The sequence below is a fragment of the Copadichromis virginalis genome, linkage group LG5 (assembly GCF_057382275.1).
Source record: "Copadichromis virginalis isolate Kocher_CV1m ecotype Utaka linkage group LG5, C_Virginalis_male_GT1.1, whole genome shotgun sequence".
Taxonomy (NCBI): Eukaryota; Metazoa; Chordata; class Actinopteri; order Cichliformes; family Cichlidae; genus Copadichromis; species Copadichromis virginalis.
The window spans coordinates 25,893,710-25,918,839 of record NC_140622.1 but is presented as its reverse complement, the minus strand read 5'-3'; the positions used below and the strand labels follow the sequence as shown (position 1 = coordinate 25,918,839).

At 40.9% G+C, this 25,130-nt stretch overlaps 1 protein-coding gene across 3 annotated transcripts in view; it reads right to left on the bottom strand.

The window, feature by feature from the left end:
• Positions 1–25,130, bottom strand: part of cacna2d2a (calcium channel, voltage-dependent, alpha 2/delta subunit 2a) — a 178,124-nt gene that overhangs the window by 16,224 nt on the left and 136,770 nt on the right. For all 3 annotated transcript variants that reach the window (XM_085457021.1, XM_085457022.1, XM_085457023.1), the window contains 13 exons: positions 16,074–16,124; positions 15,644–15,743; positions 14,092–14,253; positions 12,453–12,563; positions 11,690–11,768; positions 5,507–5,556; positions 2,598–2,687; positions 1,799–1,867; positions 1,149–1,223; positions 985–1,059; positions 788–859; positions 558–629; positions 343–404 (listed from right to left, as the gene is read on the bottom strand). In XM_085457021.1, coding sequence (XP_085313147.1) covers positions 343–404; positions 558–629; positions 788–859; positions 985–1,059; positions 1,149–1,223; positions 1,799–1,867; positions 2,598–2,687; positions 5,507–5,556; positions 11,690–11,768; positions 12,453–12,563; positions 14,092–14,253; positions 15,644–15,743; positions 16,074–16,124 — 1,068 coding nt within the window. The remainder of the gene's footprint in view (positions 1–342; positions 405–557; positions 630–787; positions 860–984; positions 1,060–1,148; positions 1,224–1,798; positions 1,868–2,597; positions 2,688–5,506; positions 5,557–11,689; positions 11,769–12,452; positions 12,564–14,091; positions 14,254–15,643; positions 15,744–16,073; positions 16,125–25,130) is intronic.

Here is a 25,130-nt window from a genome sequence, read left to right as displayed (position 1 = left end):
TAATTTGCAGAGTGTTGCCTAGAGGAAATGTCATTATGATACAACTTCAAATGTTTTGAAGATGAGTAAACTAAGCAGTTAATTTACGCTACTCCTCAGAAATGTTAGCAAAGATAGAAAAAGAAGTGGCTTTTTAATTTTCAGTCAAATTCATTAGCGAGCCGCCATTAATTCAGGGAAGCCACTGTTCACAAACATTCATAGGCAGAAGCTGTCAAGCAGATATCTGAGACTTGTGACTCAACAATTTAAAGTGTAAAATCTGGACTTCACTCACAGGTTCAAGTTGCGCCATCTTTTTCTCTGACGGTCAGGTGATGCATGTTTGCATTTCCAACCTACCTGTAATCTGTACCCTCCACAGGGGTCCACGTGTACGTCCGCACGGCCTCGTCGATGTACCTCTGTTGGCAACCACAAAAAGGTAACCTTCACACCTCCTCCCATAATCGGAGAGTAACAACAGACACTAAACATACCGAGCGCTTCAAATTCATTACAACACCAGTAAGGTGCTACTTCGGATCATGATTGAGTTTCATATATTGATGACTTGCCTCATCAACTGATTTAATGAGCGTCTTGATTTTCCTTTGCCCTGATTTGCCATCAATCATCTGTCGGCGGATCTGAAAGGCAAGTGAAACACAGAGGCTGTGGCGTGAGTGTTCATAATGAAAGACAAAAATGGTTGAAAACAAGTGACAGTTAAAAGGTTAAATGTAACACAAATTGCATGAGACACAGGTGGTGACAGTCATGATATTGCACGGGAATAGTTCTGCACCTCCTCTTTGTTGCTGTCTTGCAGTTCTGCATCCAAAAAGTCCAGAGTGACGGGCTCCCTGAAGTTAATGATCTGCACAGAGAGACAAAGCAGTGGAAGATGGAGGAGGAGGCTGAACGTCAGTCAGCAGGAATAATGTCCAAAATTTTACATTGACAACTCTTTAGATGCACAGAAGTGTTAATAACTGGGTCTACCTTAGGCCGAAGGTTGGGATGCAGCAGTACATAACCATTTGGATCGATGGCAAAGGTATAGCCATTAGCTCCAAGCTGCACAGCACAAAAGGGAATTTTGAAATTATTAAAAAACCACACATATCTGAAAGTAACACAAGAGACATCTTCAGCGACATGCTCACTCTGTATGTAGGTGTCTTCTTTTTGATTTCGTTGATTGCAATGTCTACTCCCATGACTCCAAGGATGAGCTGGTTCTGTATGCAGAAGACATAAAGCAATTATAAGCATTTTATCCACAGCCGCTGCTAGTATCAGAGAATCAAACGGGGCTGGTGGCTGTGCCGTGAGCGTGCTAAGAACATCTCTATGCCATCTCTGACTTATCACTTTGTGCGCAATCTGATTAGCACATATTTTCACAGTCTATCTTAAACTGAGTCGGTTTGCTGCTTTAAGCCTTTGTGATAAGCTCAGAGTAAATACTTTGGTCATGGATACTGAAAGCTGGATGCATCTATGGATGTTAGTAGATAGTACAGATGAGTTGCTGTGATGTCTGTCGTCACCTCAGGGGGGAGGTGTTGCATAGAAGAGCAGCTGGGCGGACACCGTTACAAATGATTGATGATGGTCAACAACAAGAAATAAAACCTCAAATCCTTCTGCTCCTCCAACTTGTGTCTGTTTTTAGTAACTTTACAGCCCTACCTGCCTGGATAGATGTAAAAAAAAACCCAACCCAAAACATTATATTTACTAAATAATAATGATAAAGTGCAAAAGCACAGCTATTTTAAGGTCACATGCTATGTTGCAGTGTTGCTTTTACCCGAGAGCTTGCAGTATCAGCAGTGAGGTTGAAGACCGGCATTGTGCCGGTGATGACAAGGCCCAAACCCTAATAAAACACATTAGAAATCAAATTAATTGTATCCTTAAAGCACATGCCCAGATATAGATGACAACAAAAATATGAAGAACACTGTTTACCAGGGGCAAATGCAAGAGGTGGCCAGATGGGTGACTAATCCCACCATAAACCAAGGTATGGACACCCCACATAGACGACGTCATAGCCCCCTTTTTTTGTTTGTTTTGCAAAATTCCATTTCTTTCTCGCTGTTGTTGCCACATGAATTCTTTTAACGGCAAACTCATGTTTTCAGGAACATGAGTCCTGAGTTCCAACATATCTCGAACGCACCGTGTTTCTACATACCAGTCATGCCCGATTTAGTAAATGATAAGACCTCCCACCCCCAACAGGTTGCGGCAGATGGCTGGTCTTCCCAGAGAAAACTTCTGTCAGAGGTTTCTTCCTGTGAAAAACTGGACTTTTTCTTTCCCCCTGTCGCCAAGTGCTTGCTCATAGGCGGTTAAATGCTGTGATTTGATGCTATATAAATAAAACTACCGGTACAGTGAAATGGAATTGAATAAAAGTGTACTGACGATTTACAGCGATTTGCAAAAAATAAACCACTTTATATGCCAGCCAATGAAAGTACCCCCTGCTTTAAAAATAGTATGACTTCACCACTGCTTTGTACTGTCAGTGTATCAACTCCTAGCCTATACGTGCACAGGATATGCTTATAAATTCATTATGATTATAAATTCTTGCTTACCAGTGCATCCTGGTAGACGTTTGTCCACTGCACCTGCTTGGCTTTAGTCCCGGCGAGCACCATCGGACGGCCCAGGACATCCAGGTACTCCTGCACCAGCAAAACCACAAATGCTAGTACGACTGCCTACAGTATTCACACATAATCAAACAGCCATTTATAGTGCGTGTCATGTACTGCCATTAAAGCAGAGAACTTGAAGAGCCTTCCGACGTTCATCTGTCATAAAACTACAAGACCCTGACCGGCCTCGTCTCTATCACCACATAAAGCAGCGGGCCACCAGCAGCAGCCGTGTCCCGGTCCTGCCGCGCCATAAAGCCTCCAGTCCTGAGCCGCTCAAGGCCGTTTTTCATCATTATGAAGGAGCTATTAAAAACACATTAAGGGTGTCAATGGCACGACGTGCAACCACGCCATTTTCCCAGAGGCTTTCCTGTCAATGCTAGGAATGTGATAGCGTCCCACAGCAATTGTGAATAGAGGTGAGGGGTTAAGTCTACTAGTAATACATCATATTCATTATTTTCTTTTTGCCGTCTGAAGCCACCTCAAACAAAAACTGGGATGTCTTTTTTGAAAACAACTGATTGATCTGTGTCTGTTAGGAGATGCTTAACTGGTTAAAAAGTCACCTTATGACAGAGGAAAGAAATGGATGCCAGAAATATAATCTCACAGAGACCAGAAGAAGAAGGCAAAACTGTTGTATAATTAAAACTAACTGTATACTTCTGCCATAATAGCTTCTTTTTTCCTGAGTATCCTACTCAGCAGTCAGTGAGCCATAAAGTCATGTATCACCACAATATAATTAAGTGTAACAGGATCAGCAAAAAGCAAACAAAAAAAAAAACCCAGCAGGTCATCTGGGTTAAATGTTAATTTAACAGTTTGCACATAACGACAAATTTCCATCCCTTCAGCAGCGAAAGGGGAAATGATATTGCAAAGGTCTGACCCCTGACACCATCTACCCTTGAAACACAAAAGGCGTGACCTGTATAAGCATGCAGCTACTTCAGTATCGTGATTTTGACCAGTTGTTTTCCAGCGTCTGAACAGTAAGGTGCTGACAAGCGTAACCTATTCTATTATTAGCTCAATAAAAGTCCGGTTTAATGCGCCACAGGGAGATATTCCATCAGGACAGTGACAGCCAGACCTCTTCACAGGATAGAGAGGGGGAATTTTCTGCCCGGCTACAACAATCTGGGAAACATAAAAAGTCAGCAACTGGAGATATCTGGTCCCCCCCCCCCACACACACAAATGCAGACAGTGAACTCACCAGTCTGGTCACACAGAAGCCAAACATCCAAACTAATGCCTGCACTGTTATTGTTGCTCCACTGAGATCCCATACAAAGAAGCCAGGATATATAAGTCAAAGTATTTCCAACTATTCATTCATAAAAGTATGACTCAGGATGGTGAGTATAATAATAATTTTTTGCCTTCTGTAGTCCATCTGCTATTTGAATAGTACTATCATATTTAAGCAAGACTACCCGATGAGTGTGTGATACTGAAGGGCAGACGGTGGTTAAATAACATCTGGCCCCAGTGTGTCTTCTGGGCCTGCACAGAAAGCTGTAGTCACCCACCTTCAGAAAACCTATTAGAGTAAGTGGCGGCTCTCAGAATATAAATATGCCAGAGTTAATGGAACAGCTGACAGTCTATTCTAGGGCCTGATCACTCACCGGCACTGGGGGTGGGTGGGAAGCGGAGCATAGGGGAGGAGGGGTTTGGAGCAGCTCCCCCACCACCAAACAATGGAGTCAATTTCTCCAGCTATAATGAGGTTATCCCGAGGGCCTCTCGAAGCCCAAAGTGCCTTAAGCAAATGTGTATGTGTGCGTGCATGGGGTGGGCAGGGGACGTCTGCGGGCCTTCTACTTTACTTAGCGTTCAGGTATGTTCTCATGGAAAGACCACATTTGTTATCGGTACATCTAAACTCGTGTCACTTCCAATTTATTGCCATCCAGCTGTGCTTTCTTCTGTTCCTCAGGAACTCTTGAAAGCAAAGCTACAGTGTAATTATCATCAAAGCCAGCATGGCAGAAAAGTAAACTAAGTTCTTCATTTAAAATATCGTTTTGTGGACTTTTGAGTCCATGAAAGGATTCGGAGAGTCAGTAGCAGAATTATATAATTAACCTACAAAATAATCAGGTGAAGTTCTGAGCGAAAATATGCATCTAAATTAAAGTAAAGCTAAAGTACAGATCTTTCTGGAAATCTGCATGTATAAACATTTGCATCCCTTTGCTGTGGCAGATTGTCTTCTTCTTCTGTACAGGTGGATCAGCAAAAGCCATTTGATCAAATTTACGAATCAAATTTTAGGGTAGGATATCTTACACGGAGCTAGATTGGTTCCTTTCATCTGGTAGGATGTTTTTAAGCAACGTTCTGAATTTGCACAGCTTTTTATCTGCCAAATAAACATCTGCTGCTTTAAGCAACTTAAACTCAACAGGCGTGTGACCAGCCACACACGCTAAGGCTAGTGGTCAAATTATAGGATAAGAATGACTTTCATTGTTAACATTTTAGTAGCATTTTTCTTCTAACATCAGAAACAGGATTTCACATTACTGTTTTCTTCTCCTTTCATTTGCTTCCTTTAGAGGACACCACAGCAGATCATCTGCCTCCTTCTTACCCTCTTCCTGACATCCTCTACTGTTGCACCAACCCTCTTCATATTGTCATTCACTACATCCAAGAATTTTCCATGATATTCCTTCAAATTATTACACAAAGATCTTTTGTGCTCCTATTGTCAAAGCTGGTGAAGAATCAACAGCCTGTAGAAGTGGTGCCATTACTAACTTTTAATTTTAAAAGTAGTATTCCCAACACCATTTTGCAGCTAATACAAACTCTTTATATCTTACCTGAGTGTTGATTCTGATGGCTCCAATAGATGGAATTTCAAAGTAGTAACCTGAAGATTAAGAGGAGAGAATTAATGCACTATCTCCACGCCGAGCTTGCATCCAGTCTGCTTCATGGAGCAGCCCGTGTCATACATATATTTTCAAAAATTAAACAGTCACAGTGTGCAGTAAAGTGATCCATTAAAGATTGGAGTCTAATCTCTTCATGTTATGAGGCACACTTAATAACACCATCTTCAGCTGATGATGTTGGGCACTGCAGGCATGGAGGAGCCTGTAGCCACTGACCCTTTCAGACTCGTGGCTGCGTTGCAGGATGTAAATGTGGTGGCTCATTGGGAATGCTGAGCCCAAGGCTCTGCTTCTGCTGATTAGGAATGGAGGAGAATGCCCGACTGGGTCAATAACCACGCTGCTCCTCAAGTTATTAAAGCCATGAATGTTTATACAAAGAGCTGCGAAATGGAGGCAGCATCCCCAGAATGTTAAAAGGTGGAGATAACTTTCATTATTTTGATACATTATGCGGTTTTTTTACTCGCCTGGTCTGCGTTGAAATTTGTCTCCTGTGTCTCATTCATTAGCGCACGTGCTCATCCGTACACATCTCTGCACCCTCAGACTGAGGTTCACATGTGCACACACGCAGGGCACAGCCATTTGTTACTGCTCTGTTAATAACAGCCATTGTCCAAGTGATTTCTGACTGTGTGCCAGGGAAGTGGTTATGGAGCAAAGCACGGCAAGGGGTGAAAAAAGGAAAATGTGTGCAGTGACCAAAATGTAAATCTCCGCTCTGCGCTGCAGGTTCAGTGAAGATTTTCAGTTACGGGCTTTATCAATCATTTATTTTCTTTGACTATAATTCAGTTTTCCTCAAACTCCTTCTTCACATTTAGGAAGTAATTTGGGTCTCTGTTAAACAAATACAGTGCTTGGTGATAACACACTTTTTTATTCCCCTGCCATAAAAAATAAGAACATGTAAATGTTTTAGAAATGTGCCAAAAACTTATTTAAAATGAAAAACAAAACAAAACACTGAATTCAATGAACTGAGTTTGTGTTTTACACACAAATTTGAGCTGGTATACTGGAGTGGTCAGAAATTACTCAAGCACTCAAACAAATTTTTCTGTTCAGGAATCTGAGTAAATAACTGTAATTTGGCATCTTAGTAAAAAATAAATAGTGTGCTCTTCTATTCATTTATTTTAATATTATTATTATTTTGCTTTTTTAAATGGTGAATTTCAAAAATCATGTATTACAACAATAATCCAACAATAATTCGATTTTAACATGTGCTTGTGCATAACGGGGAATTAACAATCACAGAAAAATACAAAAATGATTTTGTTAAATACCAGTAATGTAAATTTAGGGCAGCTGTGACATTTCAAACCTTATGTTTAGTCATGGTCTAATACATGTTTTAAGTACTGGAGTCTAAAGAAATCACATACACTGATTACCAAATACATATCAAGCCTTTCTATTAAAAATAACTTTGTGCTTTCTATAAAAAACAAAAAAACTAATCATTGATGTAAACTTAAACACTGCGTGGCCAAAAACATCCACACTAATATTACACTAGAAAACTTTTAGCTTTGATCCTTTTTGATAAATATATGCAGTGTCACAACATTTATTTCTGTCTATAGCTCTTGTATTGATGATGCGAGAGTCAGACCACCGCGTAAAGTCTTCCCCAGCACATTTAAACATTTTCAGTGGACTCTGGTGGCCAATCCATGGGTGAAATTATGTCTCTGTCCCACTTTGACCCTGATGAATCCTGGTTTTGTTCTCCTGGAATATATCCATCAGGGAAGAAAAAGAATCCACTGATGACAAAAACCTGGTTATTCATTATAGTCGTGTAGTTTCGCGATCACAATCATTCGAGACATTTTTCCAGCCGTCCTCACAGATGATGGTTCACAGTATCTTTCCAGATTTCAATAATTCACTGAACAGGTCTTAACCCGGTTTTGTAGTTTCAGTAATGCCCTTAGATGTTTTCTTTGCTGATAATGTGAAGCTTCCAAAATGGAATAACATCTTTCCAATGTGCCTTCCAACATATTTAAGTAATGAGAAGTTACTCACTGCATCAGTTCGGGTTTAAATAACCCAAACTGTTGCCAGCCCAAACATATTAACCACTGCAGTAATTATTCAATGGAAGGCTCGTCTTCTCCTGTTTTCTTAGTTAAATCGAGGTGGTGACTTCTTTTGGGCCTGATAGTTTTTACTGTGTAAAGAAGAATGCAATCTCCTGCTCAGAAGAACAGAATAAACAGCTTTCTGATGACATCCAGTTTCCTTAATGCTTTTACTGAGACAAAGTATTTAAACTGAAGTTTACCCAGTAAACCCGTGCACCTAATTTCATGGTGTAATTGATTTTATTTCTCTTGGTGGTGGGCATTATGATTTGTGGAATATTGTACTTCTAACTTCGGATTAAATTCAACACTTTTGTGGGAGTATTAGGATCACCCGCGTGGCATGTGACGTTTGCTGTTTGTATCCTCGACTTCACCTGTTTTTTGGAGATAACTTTCTTTTCTGTTTTGGATTTTGTTACACTGTGTGAGAGCATGCCGAAATGGTCCCATTGTCCTCAGAGTCACAGAGAGGTTGCTTTCTTCTTAGAATGGGATTGCAGCTCAAGTGAGGCAACAACTAGCATCTTCAAGTGCCCTAGTTGTGCATGTTTGTGCTTGTTGGTGTGCATTAATGTGGTTTGTCGAATGTGTGTGTGTGTGTGTGTCATGGGTGAAGGGTTAGGGCCTGGAAGTGTCAGGGAGCTAGCTCTGCTGGAGTGAGATACCAAAGAGTAATAAGTACTGAAGATACGAGAGGACAGCTCCATTGAGGCTTGTGTGTCAACACTATTGTCTTATGCCAGCATAGACTTTAGTAGCATGGTAATCACTACAGTCATGAACAGAGGAGAGCTTGTTGGCACAGAGGCATAATCCTGGACTTTCCCCAGCCTGACAGGGAGATGGCATGGTAATCATCCTGCTACCAGACTCCTCCTGCTAATTAATAACAACTTCTGGGGAGATACTTCTGAAGCACGTGGCTTCACTGGCAATAAGCTAATCGGCACACAACTAAAGGCCACATAAAGGAGCAGTTTCAGATAAATCACAACACTGAGAAACAAAATTAAACAAACCACAACAGGCCAAAAGAGAAGCGGGTTAAAAACATAAGAGTGAGCTCGACAACAACAGCAAACTAGGCTGGAGACAAATGAGCTAAGTCAAGATGAGATGCATGAACACAAAGTAGCTCACAGGAAGACCAGCTGAGTCATGTGGGCTGTCAGACTGAGGGTCAGAGGCAGAGCTGCCTGTTTGCTGGGTTATTTCAGGGCTGCTGATCTCAGCATCATATGCCAGAAGACATTATTTTAAAGCAACTCAACAACAGATGGAAGGCAGTGTCTTAATACCTTATCTTTCTGAAAGCTTTAAACCTGTTTTATTTCAGAGCACAGTGAGCATCACTGATGGGCGTGGTTGGGTTCGGATGTGAAGTCACACTGTCCCGGTGGACACCTTTTTATCACTGCTGCAAGGCAACAGGTTAAATCAACAGGGTCTAAAAAATAAAAGTGACAACGTGTGATTACAAAGTTGCACTGTCATACTGAACTTATAGTCTCCTGGGGCAATGCTCTAGCTCTTAGTGTTTTTGGATTGTTTCAAGTATTTCCCATCAAAACAGTGACGCATTAACTTTAATTCCAATTCTGGGGAAACAATGTTGTTGGAGGGAGTCAAATCTACCAAGATGCTACTGGTTCTGGTAAAAAAAACAAAAAACTCCAGATTTTCAATCTGCTGGGTTTTCAGCTCCTGTGAGCTGAGTTTTTGTTTCCTCAGTCGTCAGTGGATGTTACAGCAGAACTCTGTGTCGACAGTCTGAGACCCAGCAGGAAAAGTTCAAGGTGCACAACCCCGTGAAGCACTCGGGATTGGATACTGCGACCGATTTAGCTGAAAACGGCCTTTTTATAAATGTCACCTCCTCTACATCTCTGGGCTATAGCTAGAGATCCAGCTCCCTTCAGCAATGACGATCCTTGCCTAAATTGGCTCAGTTTGATGTAAAAGGTGGAAGTTTGGACTTTCTGCAATATCAATTTGTTAAGCACTGGTGGTCAGAAAGGGACCATGTATGTGGGGTAATCAGGTTGTTAGTTTTTAACTGTTGCAAATCTGCAACACCTGCCTTGAGAGGGTTAATAACGTTAATCTCATTAATTAAACCATTTATTCTTAAATAACTGAATATTTACTTGACTAATTCATCTTTTAACTAATTAAGGAACAACAACACAAGTCAGTGCACCCATGCTTAAATATTTTCTGCATGATATCAGTCTGGCACAAATCTGTGAAGAGATGTTCTGCCATTATTCACAGATGTTTCTTTTCAGATCCTCTTTGCTGCAGGGGTTGCACTTTAAGTTCTCCAGATGTGGGTGTTCTGTTGGATTCACGTCAGAAGACATACTTGGCTAAGTCATAGTTCACTTTTCTTGAAAAAAAACAAACAAAAGATGTGCGATTGTTTGTGTCTTTTGCCAAGCTTCTTGACACTACGAGCCCACTCTTTATTCTGCATTTGAGTGAGCTCACTTTGCAAACGCCACCTCCTCTAAACCTCTGGCATTACTGCAGACCCATATCAACATGCTCCCACCTCCATGTTTCAAGGTCAGACCTATGCAGTCACTCTGGCATTCATTGCCAGGTCCACACCAAACACTGAAATCCAGACAAATGGCTTTTTGCTTCATCTGAATAAAGAATGTGTTGCTTGTACTCATCAGGCTTTCTTTTGTAAGGCGTAATTGCGCAATTTTGTGCCCTCTCATAAGGAAAAGTCCTTTGCTTAGTGGTTTGATGACTGCCAAAGCAGATTCTTACGAAAATCTGTTGTTCCAATATATGGTTGTGAAAATTGCTAATTGTACACCAACGCACTCCTGAGGTCAGCCGACAAGCTTTCAGGGGTTTACATCTTCAGGCAGTTTGTATTTCATTATCCCAGGACAAAAGAGGGAAAGAAAGAAAGCCGTGTGGAGTTTTCTTTTAAAATCTTGTGAAATCCAAAAACTGTGAACAGCATGTGTAATAACTTTTGTAACAGAATTCACAGATAAACAGACTTTTGGTGCAATGGTACTTGTAAAGCACTTTCCACTCTAGTTGAGCACTCAAAGCCTTTTCACGATAAGCCTTATTCACCCATTCATACAAGTGCCTTTTTCTATGCCTAAGTGCTTTAAACCTAATATTCACACATTCACACTCTGATGGGTGGATCGGGGAAAATCAGGGTTCAATATCTTCTCCAAGAACACTTCTACATGCAGACTAGAGGGACCAAACCACCAACCAGACCTCCTAAACCACAGCTGGTTTAGGATGATGCTGGTAGTTTCAATGCTGTCTCTCTATTCTATTTTAAACTAAAAGCTAAAAAAAATCTCCCAGTTTACTTCATAGAAAAAAACAGAATTGAAAGGTAATACAATTTTGACAGTTTCATTATAATACAAGGGTTTCTACACATAATACACCAAATTTTTTTTCAGAATTTTAGTTTAACAGTAAGAAGTATCGCCTCACAACATGGAAAGTTCAGACTTCCCCACAGTCTCATTCCCTGTAGATGTTCTGTTTAGACATGTTAGCTCTTTGGCAAGAACAGCACCCTAATTATTCTAAAAACGATCATTTAACACACTTTTCATATAACTTTAAGTAATAAGTTTACAGAGGCATTCTGTATTTTGAATTGTGCTCTGCAAACAAGTGGACACAGCCTATCTGTATAAATAATTACAGCATGGAAGTTCTGAAAAATAAACTAGGCACGCTAAATTTAGCTATTTTCTTGCTTTTTTTTTTTTACACTTCCCCCCTCAGAATGGCTTGACTAAGACAATATCATTCATCAGGGTCCAAAAGTGTTCTAATAAATAGCATTATATTGATTCGAGGGCATGTGGTGGATGTATAATCACGGCACTGCATGTTTTCAAGCACACATCAAGTATGTAGATGCCTACACTGTGATTAATGGGTGACACAAATCATTCCCTTTTCTTAGACTTTGCATACAAGTATGAACTTCTCCACTTACCTTTATTGGCGCATGCTATCCACTGCAAAGGGGTGACATCGTAGTTATGCTGGCCAACAGAGAAAGTGAAAACACGAACCTGATTGACGAAAACAACAGATAAAAGAGACGAATCACATCAAGGAAATTTATATATATATAAATAAAAAAGTAACTGACAATAATCCACAAACTTACTTACTGGCAATAAAGTCAGCATCATGTACATAAACTATACTGACTGACCTCACAAACATCTCCAACAGTAGACGACAGTGATACAGAAGTGAAACTGCAGATTAATCCTATATGACAGCATTCGTCATGAAGGAACCGCAGAGTAATGAATAATGGTAGAACTATGAAATCAGGGAAATGAAGGGTGGAAGTGACAACAAGCTACTAGTGGAGTATCTACTGGCTGTAATATTACAGGCTCTGATGATAAAGTGGCTAATTAGTCAGCAGGTCAGAGCTGTTAACACCAGCAGCTAACAACAAAAGAGACGAAATAAGAGGGAAGGAATGCGAGAGAGGAGCGAGTTGAAGAAAGACTAAGGAGATTTAAAAAACAAAACAAATGGGAGTGAAGAAGCTTGGAGAGCACTTTATATGCACAGATTGGAAGGCTTGGCATGTCTGACTGTCTAGCTAAAAGATCTGTTTATGCTATATTCAGACAATGTCAGCAGAAAACAATGGAAACAGGGAGAGAAAAGGCTGTTTCTAGAGATGCGTGATCTCTTGGGCTGAACAGATAACATCCTCATAGGGACAAACTCACTGTTTTGTTGGGCCAGTTGTACTTCTCAAAGATTTCCTGTGCGCGATCCTCCCCGCCATCTGTAAACATCATTATCATCTTATTGCAGTTGGCCCTTGGGGCATTGCTCTCCTGTGGCACAAGAAACAAAATGAGAAGATAAAGGGAAACAAGGCAGGGAGATATGCTAAAAAATGCAGCAGTAAAGGGGCAAGCTACTAAAACATATCCACTGTATGATCCCAATGCAATAATTACAAGTACTTAATTAGCTTTAGTTATGTTAACAACAAAATGATTACAAAGTGCTTAGTAATTGGTTAATAATTGGTCTTTAAACCATATATTTGAGCTGCTAGATATTGTAAAGCTGGAAATGAGGTTTATAAAACATTGTAAATGGTTATTAAACAGTTTAACACTGATGGGATAGTATATTGCCAGGGGTGTAAATCTGACCTGGGCGCTGCGGTTTGTGTTTCTTTCGCTCTTTGATTTCATTTTCACTCCTTTTGTGGTTGAGTTTCAACCACTAAAGCTACTTGATTAAGTTCTGGAAAAGATTGTGCTTTAGGTTAAAACATTCCCCTTCTCAAAATCAAACTATAAAGGACACTTCAACATATTCACTAGAGAAAGTGGGAATCGAACCATTAACCTTTCAGTTGCTAAACAACCCGCTCCACTGCCCATCATTGTAAAACCAAGAGTTCTGAATAAGAGTCCATATGTGATCAAATCCGACCAGTACTCGTATCTATTATTCCCTTCCTCTTCATGTATTAATTCTTCTATATTTTTTCTTTTTTTCCTTCATCTGTTTAAAAAAACCTCCTCTAATCCACTCATTGCTTTACTGAAACATTTATAGATTTCTTACTTGGCAGCCAAAGGCTTCTTCACATTGGCGTAATTTTAGGATTGCATCTTAAGTATACAACCTTATTCTAGCATTAAATCTGGTTGTCTCGAAAACATTTTCACTGGCATTATAGTCCCCGCCACCCTCCTGCACTGCAGCTGTCATTGATATGCAGACCAGCAGCAAGTCAATCTGACAAGATTCTAATAAAGACAAATAATATTGCGACAATTACATATTTTTATTGTGCTTTTGTCTCCAATCACGGCAGTGAGTCATCTACAGACAGCGATTAAAAGGGGCCTTTTTATTTCTCATTCTGCCGGCAAAAGGGAAGTTGTGAGGGTGCGGGTATGGAGGGGAGATCACTTGGCTCCATGCCTCCGAGCCCACCAGAGGAATATAAAGTGTCTGTGGCTGATATCCTCTGGGCTGCGCTCATCAATCATCCCATCAGAGCCCATTAGGGTGGCAGCCTCCTAAAATACACAGCAGCATACGGAGCTGAGGCAGCACCTGTGTCGGGAGCACGTGGATCCCTGCTGCTGACAGACCTCGCCACGGTGCTGGCTGCTGAAAAAGCTAGCGTCACTCCATTGCTACCGCAGTTATAATCAGACTTGCCTTCAACACTGACAGCCCTCTGGAAATGTCTTACGCAAACCTCAGCCACTCACTGTCAGCTTTGTGTTATCACTGTAAATTCTGTTTTATTAATTGGATTAGACAGCAACGTCAGCCACAGACAAACAAGGCGCTCGAGGATCGCCTTTCCCTGAAAGGCTTGTTGGCTCTTACATTGAGAAGCTGTTCAAAGGCGAATGTGAAGCCAGATTTGTAATCTGTGGTCCCCTTAGCTTGCATACGCATGACGGCTTCCTTGAAGATCTTCTTGTTACGAACGTTGGCCTGGACCAAAGTCCTGAAGCAATCAACTACAAAAACGGCCTTTTCATTGAACTGGAAGGAGACATAAGAAGAATTGAATGATTTGCCCGTTTAAAAAACAGTTGTAAAAGTGCATATTTCTATGTAACGTATGCATGTGTGCACAGTTCATGGAGACAGGATGCAGACGTGGGTGTGTGCAGATGTAAGCTACCCTGCTCCTGGCTGGCAGTAAACACTGGTAATTACAACTTTCCACACCAAGAACAGGTGCACCTGAAACGCCAGTGCATTACACTGAACAGAAACCCAGCCAAGGTAATATAATCTGTCTCATCTCATCTACCAAATTAGCCTAAACCTGTGTATATGCATGTGCTCGTGCTCGTGTGTGTGGCATCTCTGCGCGCTATTAGCAGCATGTTTGTAATAGCATGTTTCAAATGATGTTTCTTCTCGAAGGTCAGCTTCAGAATCAATTAATGTTTTCAGGACAGATTGATGTAAACTACTACATGAGAGAAAAGATGGCATTTTCATTAGGTCGGTATCATGTCATATTTAAACTGGCAGACAAAGACAGACAGAATTACAGTGCTGCTTCTTCAAATGTTAGGGAAAGCAGAATCTTACATATCTATATTATTGCTAATATATATTGTAATATCGATATCACTAAAGCACTTCTGGATGGATGCAAACTGCATTTCGTTGCCCTGTACCTGTGCATGTGCAATGACAATAAAGTTGAATTCTATTCTATTCTATTCTAATCTGCGCCATATGATCAAGACAAAATTAATCTGTCACATGTGCTAATACATTACCATATATTATTATAACTAATTATACAAGCCCTTACAAGTGAAACCAGATGATTACTTTTGGTTCATTTGTATTTTTTTTAATGCATTTTGGGTTTGGAAGGAATTCAGAGCAAGTTTTTCTAAGCCCACACTTTTTTTTTTATTTATAAGGGGAAAATCAGATGCTTTCCCACCCAGAGTACCATGCTCATTTATTGCTCTTAGAGCTGGGATTTAGAGGCATACAGTGGCTAAGAGCAATGGATTATGAGGGATTACTGAAGGGAGTCGACAAACAGAGCCACCACACCGAGCAAGAGGACGTGTTTCTGTGCGTGTGTGTGTGTTTATGTGTTATCGGCCCTGCAATATAGAATAACACTAAGGTTCCCCTACACATAAGTCTCAATAGAAAACTTGGTAATAAGTAGACGGCCTCAATCCTACAGGGACAGCAGTGAGGGAGGACAAGCAGACAATGTAATGAGGAAAGAGAATGGTTTCCACAACAACTGGGAGCTGAATGACCAGCTTACTAACTCCCTGCTTGAGTACCACCTGCTTAATGAGTGCCACAAATATTTGTGTTGATGTTGTTTTCCGAAGAGATTCGTATTTGTGTTCACTGCAAATGTGGTCTGCAAGCTTCCACTTACACTAGCCACATTCACATAGTCATCATCTGATAAAGTGTCTAGCATCTCCACTACGGAGGTCTTCATGAGCTTCAGAGTGAGTCCGCTGACACTCCCACTCCTGCAGAAAAGAAGCAACGAAGCACTTGCACGCTCAAGTTATAGACAGACGTTTCATTTTTATTTTTTGGTCGTGTCTACTTTTTAAATCAAAATTGTGGGTTATACTTAGAAAATCACTCCATATTTGGACATGTATTCAATAAATGACATGCATATTTAGGAATAAGACCAACATAAAAGTAATTAAAGCTAAAAAAAAGGAGAATATGAATCTTCCTTTATGTTTGGTCTTTTGTCAGACCAACAGGTGGCACTAGCACCCTTCAAAGGAGGCACACACTCATACCAGAAGAAAAAAAAAAGGTTAAAAGAGAAGCGAGACACTCACACATCCACAATGATGACCATGTCCTTTGGAGATGATGCACCTTGGATATACCTGGACAAAGGGAGACAAAGAATGGGCTTTAATTTGTTCCCGTAATCTCTGAAAATTGCACTTTAAAAAGAAGCCAAAGTCACAATGAGCTGAGCCATCATAATATGGAGCAACCACGGCTCAGCCCACTTAAGCTACAGAATACTGAAAAGGCTTATGTGCTTAGAAGAGTTAATAAGTTGTTATATACTTCAGTGTTGGCTACAGCTTCTGCGAGCTGACTTCAACACAGATAGTCCTCTTTGCCGAACAACAATGCCCACTCTAAATAATTACTGCGTGAGACAAAGTAATTACTAGTTTACAGACTAAGCGTATAATAACATATTTAGTACAACTGGCTGTACTGATCTGCACAACCCCCTTTTAAGATGGCACTTTTAAAAAGACCTGTGAAAAATAAAAATGTATTCAGTATCACCAGAAGATTGACTCAATTATTAATTAGTACCAGTAGCCGAGTTACTATTTTTACAAGGGCTAGGTTGTTTTGATATTCAGACATACTATTTTACTGCTACAGATATTTATTTTACTTTCGACATAGATGAGCAAGTTTCTTGTTGTTCTTTTTTTTTTTTTAATTGATATCAGTCAGGTCACCATAAGCTGTGCTGGAGACGTGCTGAGATTGCTGGAGTCTTGAATTTCAAGTAGAGTTTAGATGAAATCACACTTTGTGTCACTAAATTCCAACAGCATTAAAATTTCCAAGACAATTTGTTTTTGTAGTGCTAGTAATCTTGCAGCTTTCATTGATAATTATTTCATCAAATAATTGTAGGAGTCACATAGAAAATACATCTTTATTTATCCTGTTATGCTACTGTGACTCATGGAATCTACCGTGCAATATATTTAGTCACTTGATATTTACTGTAAAGGAGCAGCCTGAGTAGTGTTGACCTGCTCAGTGGAGAGCCTGTGCTGAGCTAAGTGCTGTCAGTAAAAGAAGATAGCTGATGTTCTGTTCCTTTGATGACTCATCAGTTGGGCGTCAAACCACATTATTTACTCTGGCAGGCCCTTTGTTTCTTATTTTTATTTATTTATTGGGGGTGGGGGAGGGGTGCACAAGCAGCTTAAGACCATTGTGCTTCATCTGCAAAGCAACTTCTAAAATAGGGCTTTTCTGATGTGTGCGTCTGCCACGACACAAGCCCACAAGGCAGACGCAGCAGTGAGCTAGCTGCCCAGACAACTTGCGTCCTGGAAGAGGCGCGCACATAACATCTGTCCAGCGTTGATAGAGGATGACATACAGAAGGAAATCTGAAATCCCCTCAGTCTCTTCCAGCGGCAATTAAATTCACATTTACCACTGATGCAAAGAGAGCTGAGATTGATGGACATTATATGCTTTTCTGTGGAGCGCTGGAACGAGGGAAGCGGTGGGGGTTGGAGTGGTGGTGGTGGTGGGGTGGGGGGGTTCAAATGTGAGCACTAGTTTGACATTCTGGGAAGTGAGCAGGCAAGCAGTTAGCAGCCGTCTTCGGCAGCGTAATCATCAGGGGTCTCTTACAGCTGATAATCAGCCATTCCACTGAGTGTGGAGAGAAGCCAGCTGCCTGTGGGCCAGAGAGGCTCTTTTCTTATGCTCGGCCAAGCTGATGTGGAGGTAGAGCAGCGGAGCCTCGGTAGGCCTCGCCGCAAGTCCCAGTGCTCCCATTCACTGGCAGGCGCCACTTCAACCTGCAGAATGACCTCTGACCCATTCTGCAGTGACATCTACCCATCACAGTGCCTGGGTTCTAATCCACTTTAAGACACGATCTGGACCTTACTCTGCAACCTCCCAGATGGAACCAGGGCGATGTACCAGCACTGTCTCCCGTGAGGTCGATTAACTGAGCATGCCCAGAGTGAGCATAGGCAAAATGTATGCATGCATAAAAGAGAGAGTGAGAGAGAGCGGAGTAGGAGGAGGGAGAAACCAATTATTTTCAATAATAAAGAATGCCACATCAAAGGTAGAACTTCCACAGCTCTCCAAAAGTGTGTGGCGTATGAAATCAGGCCTGGAACCATGAGGCATGCTGGCATGCATGACTTTTATCAATTTAATTACTGAAATCTTAATTTGAGGCAGAGGCAGGGGGGCTGAGACTCCACCACTTTCTTTTGAGCGGAAGGGGTTTGTGAAAGCGATCATCGATGCAGGACCGAAACTCGGTCAGAATGTGGCCCACGTCTCCAGTCCCTCAGGCTCGTGGATGGAGACACCCTGTCTGGAGATTGAGCGAGGGTCATTTGGTGACGGCTGATGAACACAGACCTACTGCAGGATTTCATTAACTTCTGTGGTCAGTCTATTTCTCATAGAGGAGAATAGTCCTTCAATGGGTCTTGGAGTTATTTTGAAGGGGGCTAAATGTTAATTGTAATGCAATGCAGACCTCTATTACTTAGTCATTATAGGTCATCTTCAGCTGCACCAATGTAAAATCTCACAATGGAAAACCGTGCGAGTTCTGGACGTGAAATATGGCGAGAAAATATTACTTTCAAGCAGATCGTTTCTCCCTAACTGTGAGAGAGGCAGCATTGATCAGCAGTAATGGGGTTTAAGAAGAATGTGCACGCAGTGATAGAGTAAGGAAGAGTAACACATGAGCAAGGATAGCGTCACTCAACACTGGAGCTATAGTGCTGCCATGGCTGATCTTCCACAAAGATTGTCTTAGTGTATCAGCACTCCTCTCTTTCTCAGCCTTTCCAGTGCCTGAAGTACAAATGAATTTTCTCTATGCCTCTGAGCAGAGAGCAACAGGATCAGAGAGAGTGCAATGGAGTCAAGAAGTTTCAGTCTCCGGGCTGATACGTCGTTCTACTGTTCTGACAGATAAAAATCATAAATCGAGGCCGGTATTACTATATAATTCTCCACATTTTGACTCATGGATCCAGATGTGTTGTTTCTGCATGGATTCCAGTCAGTAATTACCTCTCAGCTTCTGCCCACTGATGCCATTCTTTCCCTGTCATTACCCAGTCTCCTGCGTGCCAAGGCCAGGTGACAAGCAGATGGGCCTGGCTGGTGCTGAACGGAGCCCTGTCGCCCATTCTGTCCCCCGGCGACAGGACCGCCAGCCAGCAGACACAACATCTCGGCCTGTGTCCTAGCAGTCCATCCCTTTTAGTTATGGTCAATATTTTACCACAGACAATGACCCATCAGAAATAGTGACAGAGGGTATTTTACTACATGTATTTCATATGACGAGGTGTCAGTTCTTGTTTACCCGTGAACAGCTCATTACAGTAGATAAACTAATGCGAAAGGTCTCCTTCTGAGTCCACCTCGTGAGCCCAAATTTAATTCAGCCTGTTCATTACACCTGTCCATTGCATCTAGGATGCTAAGTAAAATATTACACCTCATAAAATATTAAATGTCATATAGAAATGGCTACTAGGCATGCAAGGATCACTGTATGGTAGTAATAGACCATTTAGTGTGACTTGTGAACATTGTGACATTATGTAAACTTGAAAAAATGATTAATAAAAGGGATTTTGCACCTTGTTACAGTCCTTTATTTTGAAATCACTACCTTATAATGCTGCTGGAAAATTTATCTTTTTGACTGTTAGTTGGACAAAACAATTAATGGGCTGACATTACCTCCGAGAACACGTGAAGAGCAATTACTTCTAGTTGTCGACGTCTTGTTGAATAAAATATTCATCAAAAGCAGAAACCCTAAATTAATCAGTAAGGCAATAATCACTGGAGCGGTCGTTTAGGAAAGCATGCATGACATGTGACATAATAGCTAATTGCAACTGCCGAGGTTTAACTGGTTAGTGGTTATTTTAAATAAAAAGCAAAAGTATTGATTTTAACACCCATAATCACAAAACACATCATGTACTCTACATAAATGCATCCATACACTCACAAATATCGAAAATCAAGACACAGCCTGATTTGTGCGTGCAGCAGACATGTGCTCTTTACACTGAGGTGGAAGGAGGTATTGCTCTAAGTGATAAATAAATCAAAAAGAAATGCATTACACAAGCAATGAACACAATGACATATTCTACGTTGCGGTGATTGTGTTTTGCTCCTTTTGTAACAGTCTAGTAAAGGGAGTCTCATTGGAATTCATGAAGTAGTTGTATCGAGGCACCACGTTGTAAAATCAATACGTTAACTGTGCCGTGGGGGGAGGGGCATGCATGTATGTGTGCATAACTCTCTCAGGAGATTGTGTTTATGCACCCTGACCCATTCACCGAAATGCTGTGCATTACATTTAAATTGGAGGAATCATCTTCTACATACATTTCAGAAACATGCACATGCATATAACACGATCCATGGAGTGGGAAAAAAAGGTTTTCTGTATTGTTGAAGTGAGTTGTGCTTATTAAACGCACTGTGCTGATAATGAGCTGCATGCATACACACATACTCTGTATAATGAAACTGACACTACAAAACGTGAGTTTTCCTCACCGCGATACGCTTGATAAGGATGCATCATATAAAATAGATATATGGCGAATAACCACAGATTAATGGGAGAATTGTAACACAGGGAAAGTCTGTTTATGCGTGTGTGTGTGTGTGTGTGTGTGTGTGTGTGTGTGTGTGTGTGTGTGTGTGTGTGTGTGTGTGTGGATGCGTGTCTGCTCCCTTATGCACGTGGATTTGTGTTGTGCTGATGGGCTTATTATTTTATGGACTGCTGCTCTCTTAGTGCTCCTGTGGATGTGGCAGGCAAATAAAGATTGAATTAAGATAACAATATAGGAGGACAGCGCCCAGAGAGCCTGCAGGAGAAAAAGATGTTGTCTGCCATTTATTTAGTCCACTTTCTGTTGATTATTGGAAGTGCTGGCACCGAGATGATTCACGTGTGCATATTTTCAGATATGCCTGTAAATACAGTTGTTTTGTTTTGGGTTTTCTTTCACCACTTTTCAATCTGAAATAAATACTGAATATTGAATTAGTCATGCACATTTCTTTATAGTAAAGTTTAGCAACCAAGTATCAGCCTGACATTGTTGTTTTAGCAGATGAAAGATCTTTTTTTAGTGCAAACCTTCTGATAAAAGCCTGCTGCATCACCTTCAGTAGGCCTCTCTTTTGACCTGACTTCTACCTGAAGTCGGGAGAACAAAGAGAAAAGAGGAGGCAAAGCCCGGGGATCTATATATATTAGAATTGTGTTTTCGGGAGCTTCAGCTTCGCGGATTGACCGCCATAGTCATAATATTTATAAAGAGGTTAGATTGACTTCTTGAAGAAATCAATATGTGATACAGCCTACATGCTGTTGTGAACCTGGGAGGTAATGGGATCTTTGCAACGCTTGGCTAACAGGACTCCACGCCTGTCTCTGGTTATTTCTTTCTTCGCCTTTCACTTTCCCCATCTCCCTCTCCCTCACTTCAACCTCTGCTTCGCTTCCCTTGATAACAAGTGCAGACATTATAATGGACAAATGTTAATAATTAATGTCAGAGCAATTGGAGACAATTAAGTGTGTTGACTGGACCATTAATTTTCCTGGGGCTGTTGGTAGGGGAGCAGAAGGCGAGAAAGACCAACTGTAAAGGAAGGCGGCCCCTCTGTTTTTTAAAATTTATTAATTAATTATGTTTTCTTTCCACAGAAGACCACCTGGACAGCTCTGGCTAGGTCAGTCACACCACTATCAGTTACTCCCAGTAAAACTACAGGTTTACACTACAAAAGAGCTGCTGCTCTTTGATGGGACTCTTCTTATAGACGACATCACTCCTTATATTACTGAAGGATGGTACTGAGATTAGATCTGTGTATTCTCTGGCTTTACTGGTATTTGCAAAGGTGTAGAATCTATAGCATCTGACCGGTATCACAGCATGTGATCTGATTTATGTGTAGGAGGAAAAGGGCCGGTCGGTATGTGAGTAGAAAGTGTGTGTTTGTCACTTTTAGTCACTATTTGTGCACATTTTCTAGCCTGCAGGAAGCTCCAATGCCAGTGTATTTACTTTTGGTACACCTCTGTGTTGTGGGTTTGCTGTTGCTGTAAATGAAAGCAATTTAAAGTTGTACCTTGCATGATGTGAGATGAGCACAAAACTACATAGAATAGTACAGTTAAGTTAAGTCACAGTGACTTGACATGAGATGATAGAAAAGTTGAATTTCAGGGCCAGAACTGAAAAGCCAGCCACTGCACCATTCGTCATGTAAAATTATAGGCAATTTAAAAACTACTGAGACAACTGGACAGGGATAATTACTGTCATCAAAAATTTCAAATCTAGCATTTGTCCTATTTGGAACCAAGGGCCAAATCTCGACATTCCTTGAGGTCACTGAAATGGTGACTAGCCAAACAAATCAACAAATTGTGCAACGAATCTTAACGTGCAATACGTAGTGAGGGTTTAATAGCGATGTATCTGGGTCCAAACGCTCCTTTGGTTTCCAAAATCAAAGAAACTCTGAAGCACTACTGAGAATCAAAGACGGTCCAAATTCTTTCAGTTCCAATAAAATAAACAGAGTAGCTTTTCTCCCTGGTTTGGCAAGAAATTTTTACTGCCAAGGCTTTCATGAAAAAGTCAATTTATAAGGTTTAGAGGAATCACGAGTTAGCAGGAAGTTAGCATATGCCATGTTCTGAGCAGAGTAGTTCTAAAAGACTAAAACATATAGCACTGCAATATGTTTTCAGTTAAACAAAAACACAAAAATACATTTTAATGGAATCTGGAGGGTTAATGAAATTAGGCAAGCTGACATATAATGACGTGCTCCTTGGTGGGGAACTAGGCTAACATAAACACACGACCACAGGGAAGATGTAGGATGAAGGTTAAACTTTTCTCAATAATCTTCATGTTAAGGATCATATGACAGGGAGAAAATGCCAAAAACAGGCTAAACTTCAGCCAAAAGAGCATCTAAAGTGATCCATCCACAGCACAAGGGTAGTTATTAATATGCTCCTGTGTGGTTTGGATTACTCACTGTGAAAAAGTCCTGATCCAAAGCTTGATATCCACACTAAGATTTTAGTCAGCCTGTGAGTGAGTCTTTGCAGATAAGTGCAAATATTTGGTGTCTGCTACACTCTGAATCCACAGGCTGTGGTGTACAATGTGTATAAGCTGCAAATGTTAAAAATATAAACAAAACAGCCTCAACCAATAGAAACAGGGTTGATACATCTTCCCTTAACAAGTAGATGTAGATGTTTTTACTGCTTCACGCTGCTGTCTCTCATATACCAATGTGTAAATATTCATGTTATATAGGCTATTTTTAAGGTGATTGTTCAAAAGTTCAAGTTTGTTTCTTATGAAGTCTTTAACATGAATAATTTTATAGCATCAGAAATGCCAGCACCTTATATTAGCTAACTCTAGATATTGCACATTATACTGTGAAGCTACTGGATGACATTTGCCCAAATGAGCTTCTGTTTCTCAAGATGCGAGATCACTTTACAAAAGGAAAACCTTTGTATGAACACCGGTAGACTTGACAGAGCTTTAATGTGCTTCAACAAATAAGGTGGCAATTTGAACAGGCTTTCAAATGCTAGTTAGCTTCTCACACTGAAATAGAAGACTATAGTTGATGAATCAATATATTCTCGGATTTGAAATTTTCACCATATGTGTTTGTAGTGTTGTATTTCCTGTGCATCAAGATATTCATTCTGTAGGTTTTTTTTTTATACATGTAGAGGAACCTCTGCCCACTGTCACACCTAACTTAAGCTCAATTAGAGCTTCTATTAGGAAATAACATGAGTTCAGGTGTAGCATGTGCCATTTTTCTGTTCCATCATATTCGTTTATTATCTGTTTTTCAAATTACAAATCTTAGAGAATATGAAAAACATGCTTTGTTTATGTGCTTTTTATGTGCTTTTTTCTACCTTCAGTTGATGTATCACAAAATTTTGGCGCCTATCGACTGGACTACCAAGCGTAGAAACAACTGTAAAATAAAACTTAGAAAATGTGCATAGCAGCAGCTACAAATGCACAATTCATATTTTTTTACACATATACAAAAAAAAAAAAAGAAGGGAAGGATTTTAGTCCTACCTAAATGCCACACAGACACATATATTGTGCTCTTCTTAGCTTCTGTACACCTTGCATCTGTCGTCGCAACGGATGCCGCTATCTACAGCTGCCACACGACGGGCTTACCTAACACCAGGAGACTGGTTTTGGAAAATGCGTGATTGGCTGACCTCTCCGGAGAATGTCAGTTGGGGAGACAGCACGTTAAAGTATAATCACACAAGTCTGACCTGACATATCATGACACTCCCTGCCACGGCTGTGCCATTCAGCGCGGCTGGGCACAAGTTGCTAAGCAACAGGCAACGGGAATGTCGAAATCTCCAACATGAGTAAAAGCTCAACAGAAATGACAGTGACAAACATGGACAACCGGGGCGGTGGGTGGGTGACAAGGTGTTCCTCTTTGCAAAAACCCCCCACTTCCTCTTGTCCACCCCATCACACATGCTCCTGCTGCACCGTCCTCGTCAACCTTCTCATCCGCCTCATTTCTGTCTCCGGGAAGAGTCCCCCAGTCACAACATGTGTAACAAGAATTAAAATCAGGTTTACTTCTGTTATTGCACTGACAGATCACCGACAGGATCACTGTTTTAACATGTCCCGCTAGACACTGCCTTGTGTTTTCCAGTGTTTTACATGTTTCTAGTGTTGCCTGATGTGACAGTGCAGCACAACTTTAGAGACTTAAGCCTGGTGTTAACTTAATTAAACTGTCGGGGAACACCTTGTTAGTCTCATGTTTGTACACTGTGATGTTAATGTTTTCATTCGGAGGCACAATCCGTGATCTTACTGTAAATAGAAGTGTCACCCCGAACAAAATCTGCTCTTGCTTGAGTGTTAGGCCCGTCTGCCACCCCTGCTCACCTTGCAGCGGCAGTGCCGTCTCTGGGTGTTGCTAAGGGTTACCTGCTAATTGTCTACGCCTGAGGAGGTGAGGATTAAGGC